Here is a 4,387-nt window from a genome sequence, read left to right as displayed (position 1 = left end):
TAATAAATCAGGAAAAAGAAGATATTAATATAAAAGAGGGTGATTTGGTATTAGTTAAGGATTATCGAAATAAAAATGAAAATTGGCAAAAAGGAAAAATTACAGAAAACATTAGTAAAAACACTCATAAAATCATACTAGACGAGGGTTCTGAATGGATAAGACACACTGATCAGATATGGCCACACAACCAAATAAATAACTCACTGTCACCTACACCAGCTAGACAAACAAATGAAAATTATAAAAATACTGAAACTGTAGTTGAAAATCAAAATCCCGATCCGGCCGATCCCGTAATAGTAAATAAAACACCCAGACCAATTAGATCTAGAAAACCGCCTCAGAGATATTCTCCAAGTGATTATGCTTAGGGCAATAATTAACTATTAATTATATCAGTTATCATATTATATAATAAATACTCGTATGTAAAAAAAAAAAAAATAAAATAAATACTAACATAGTAATTATAAGCACTATACAAAATACTTAATATTTTTTTTTTAAAGGAAAGAGATGTTGCATATTCAGCATTTACATTATATACTAAACGTTTATATTAACAATAATAATCATAAGTATCATATTACGATCGGTGGGGATTGTCCATCGGTCATTAGCAAGTAGACAATTTTATATGTACGTCAGTTCGATTTATACTTTTCATAATAAAAGACTATAATATACGTTTATGTTATTATTCATATTAACAATACACAACAGTTGTAATATTAAAATGTATGATTACTAAAAAGAGTTTAAGCCTCGATCTTAGACCAATGGCTTTCATTAATGTGTGAAAATAATTATAAAGCAATTATTGATAATCTACGAAACCGATGTAAACGTGTAAGAATAACTGATAACTTAAGCTATTCCGTTAATGTGAAACAGTCTTCAATCATATTATATTCTAATGAAAATTATATAACTTTATCACATGTCGATTTGCAAAGGCTGAATCAGCTTGGAGCTTGTATCGATCTCTATATAATCGAGAAGCAGAAAAAATTACCATGTTACCAGAAGACTTTTGACACAGCATATGCATTAATTATGGCAGATATTAATGGGTTACCCTCTTCTTGTCGACGGAATGAATTTACAAACTCATATATTCAGAATTATAACTTAAGTTATACTAATATAGAAACTAATGATATTTCTTTTATGTATGAATTATTACAATATCATTATAACTCATTATCAAATATGATATTACAAGAGTTAGAATTAGGTACATCAGCTATTAACCTGTAATTTATTTTTACATATCATGACACTAAATCATATACACTACTTTTGTATCACTTTTAAAAATAAATGTACGATTAGTTAATATATTGGTTTTTTATTTTAATTTTCAACAGTCATTACAAACAGATTTATTATGATTTTGATTTTTTAATACATCCTATTTTCTTGTTTGGATCAGACATGAACCGTGTAAATATTGTTTGTATGATGTTGGATAAATCGTTTGCGAGCCCTTGATCCTTTGCTAAATCAGTTATCGATACTTTTACACTGCACTCAGCTTCTTTCCATCTATAACATCATTAAAATGATAAGTATTTTACATTACAAATATATATACAGACAGGTACATTAATATATTATAAGAACCTTTTAACTATTACATACATCAACCGATGAATTTCTTAAATTATTTTTTATATAAATATATATATTTTTTAAATAAATTTTTTTTTTTTTTTTTTAGGAGTTAGTCATTGTAAGTTGTATTCATGTAAATTCTAAGAATCATATAATTATATAAAATATATTACCGGTCTGTAGCAATAAGATTTTGAATATTTTTTATTTTATAGTGATTTATTGTCCAGTAATCACTACATACTTCGTTATCAAATGGTAATTTTATGTTTACTATTTCATCACTTTGTTTCACCATGATCGAATTAATAAGTTCATTATTTACTTTCACATCTTTAATTAAAGGACCAATTCTATCCAGATATGAAATATTCTAAAAAAAAAAAAATTATAGGTATTAATAATAATAATAAAAATTGTAATTTTATTTAATTTTTATTATACTAATAATTTTTATTATACTGTAAATTTTTTAATTTTTTATTTTTTCTACATACTTTTTTAACTTTTGTTTTGCACATATTTTTTTTCAATTTCACAACTCTTTTTGTTTTATTTTGTTTTTTTGTGGTCTCCGGTTTTACCTCGTTATAATTGTTCTGAAATTATATACAATTTGGTTACTGAAAATCTAGTAAAAATATATACATCGTATTCAATGGGTATAATACTGAACCAGTGTAATACAGTATTATTTCAAATATAACTATTAAATATATTATATTATAAAAAATATAAATTTAAAATATATAAATATTAATTAATATTAATTTTGTACTTACATCGCTTTCAGTCATTGATTCTTCGTAATCACTAATGTTCGAATTAGAAAATGACATTTTTTTTTAAAAAAATATATCTTTAACAGTAGATAATTTGTAGCTAAAATACGTTGAGTGGATTTAAGTTCTACCTCTAAAAGTGACTTGATATTTGTATTTTCTAATCAATTTATATTATATTAAGACCAATAGTAATAATAATAATAATATAAATAGTAATAGTAGTGGACAGCGTCTGCAATAACAAGATACGGATATAGTTTTTTTATTATTTTTTTTTTTATTAATTCTTGAAATTGAGCATTATAAAACTCTGATCGCAGTCTTTGATAATATTGTCATATGTTATATAAACGTTTCGTCGAAGCTGATATTATATATATTATTATAAAAACTAATAACCATTAACCTTACATTGATAATATAATTTTTTAGGAAGTAATAATAATTTAAATCACTGTTACGTTAATGAACAGAGCTGCCGCAGTCTTTAATGATTAATAAAAAAAAAAACAAAAAAAAAACATTGATAACACTGCAATATAGACGTTTAGTCGAAGCGGATATTATATAATGTGTATTATATAAATTATTATAAAAACTAATAACCACTTCAACGAAACGTCTATATAACAGTACTCATATTATCAGGGAGTTAACATTTTCATCTTAAACATTGTATTGACAGTCTCAAAAACTTATAATATATCATATTGTCTCACAACGCTCAACACAAACATACACGGAAAAAAAGTTCAATTTTTTTCAAATATTTCAACTTCACAAATTAACAATGTAAGTATAATATAATATCATTAGTATATCTATTATTTTTATAAAAAAATTATTATAGGTAGGTATGCGTACGTTACATATGGAACGAATCAAACGAATACGTGTACAATATTCAATTAAAATAGAAATTTTATTGTTGAACATTAGTTATGCTATCATAAAATAGTTATAAATCTAATTTAATGTTGTTTTATTTTTTTTTTTTACGGGTTAAATTTTTTTATAAATTACAATATGTTTTCAATCGATTCAAACAATATACGAAATAGAACAATCAACAGTGTTCTAGAATCTTTAGAATATTATCGTTTTAACCCTGAAATCACCTTTATGTTAGTAGGAGATTATTATCCATTTATGGTAAAGGACCATGTATTAAATATTTTAACCGATCCACTTGGAAATTATACATTAGTTGAACTGTGTATACAAAATGTTGGGGACCAAAAGTATTGTAGCAGTGCATGTTATCATCATGAAAGATCTAGTGGTAATACGTTTCGAACTTACAATCCTTTATACCAGTTTGTTCGATTTAAAGATATACAAGCGTTTAAAGATTATTGTTATTATACACGATGTATATTATGTAGACGGTTCTTAACTAAAGGTGTTGATTTACAAAGTAATCCGTTCCCTACTAGTATTGACTCCGTACCTGTACCCGTAACATATTCAGAATTTTTTGTTTTAGATAGAATGAGAAATATATCTCATAAATAAAAAACTAACAATAAAACAATTGTCTAAGATGTTTGATAGATAATTTCTCATTTTATATTTATATACTATAAATGTATAACTATTAAAATTATTTTAAATGTATACACTGTAAAACATTAATTATATTGTTATTTAATATATATTTTTAAAAAATGATGTTGAAAGATAAAAGTAAATATTAAAATCGTAACGATTATTTTGAGTAAGAAAAAAAAAAATAATAAAATTAATAAATTTTATTTTTATTTTTTTCTTAATCAAAACCATGTTTATGTATCCCTATTATATATAAAGGCTTTTAATGTTATTATATACAACTATCATTATAATTGGTTATTATTATTATTATAATTATTATCGCTTTATACATGCAAGAAAATTGTTAATATAATTCTTATTAGATATTATATTTTAATTATTACAAATATGTTGTATAAATAACTAAGAATGTATTATATTTTGTAAAA

At 23.5% G+C, this 4,387-nt stretch overlaps 1 protein-coding gene across 1 annotated transcript; it reads right to left on the bottom strand.

Annotated features, from left to right (window-relative positions):
- Positions 1-1,338: 1,338 nt before the first annotated feature.
- LOC107883845 lies at positions 1,339-2,595 on the bottom strand. The gene is made up of 4 exons (XM_016804711.2): positions 2,403-2,595; positions 2,118-2,219; positions 1,794-1,993; positions 1,339-1,551 (listed from the first exon to the last, which is right to left on the bottom strand). Exons 1-4 carry the CDS (start codon positions 2,457-2,459, stop codon positions 1,392-1,394), a joined length of 519 nt encoding a protein of 172 aa, XP_016660200.2. The 5' UTR covers positions 2,460-2,595; the 3' UTR covers positions 1,339-1,391.
- Positions 2,596-4,387: the final 1,792 nt, after the last annotated feature.

Source organism: Acyrthosiphon pisum, chromosome X (genome assembly GCF_005508785.2).
Source record: "Acyrthosiphon pisum isolate AL4f chromosome X, pea_aphid_22Mar2018_4r6ur, whole genome shotgun sequence".
Classification (NCBI taxonomy): domain Eukaryota; kingdom Metazoa; phylum Arthropoda; class Insecta; order Hemiptera; family Aphididae; genus Acyrthosiphon; species Acyrthosiphon pisum.
This window is presented reverse-complemented; position numbering and strand designations above follow the sequence as displayed.

Coding starts and splice junctions, on each gene's coding strand:
- LOC107883845 (XM_016804711.2), bottom strand. CDS start 2,459: ATGTCATTTTCTAATTCGAACATTAGTGATTACGAAGAATCAATGACT. Junction 1,994..2,117: donor GCAAAACAAAAGTTAAAAAA/GTATGTAGAAAA, acceptor TTTTTTTTTTAG/AATATTTCATATCTGGATAG. Junction 1,552..1,793: donor AATCTTATTGCTACAGACCG/GTAATATATTTT, acceptor ATGATGTTATAG/ATGGAAAGAAGCTGAGTGCA.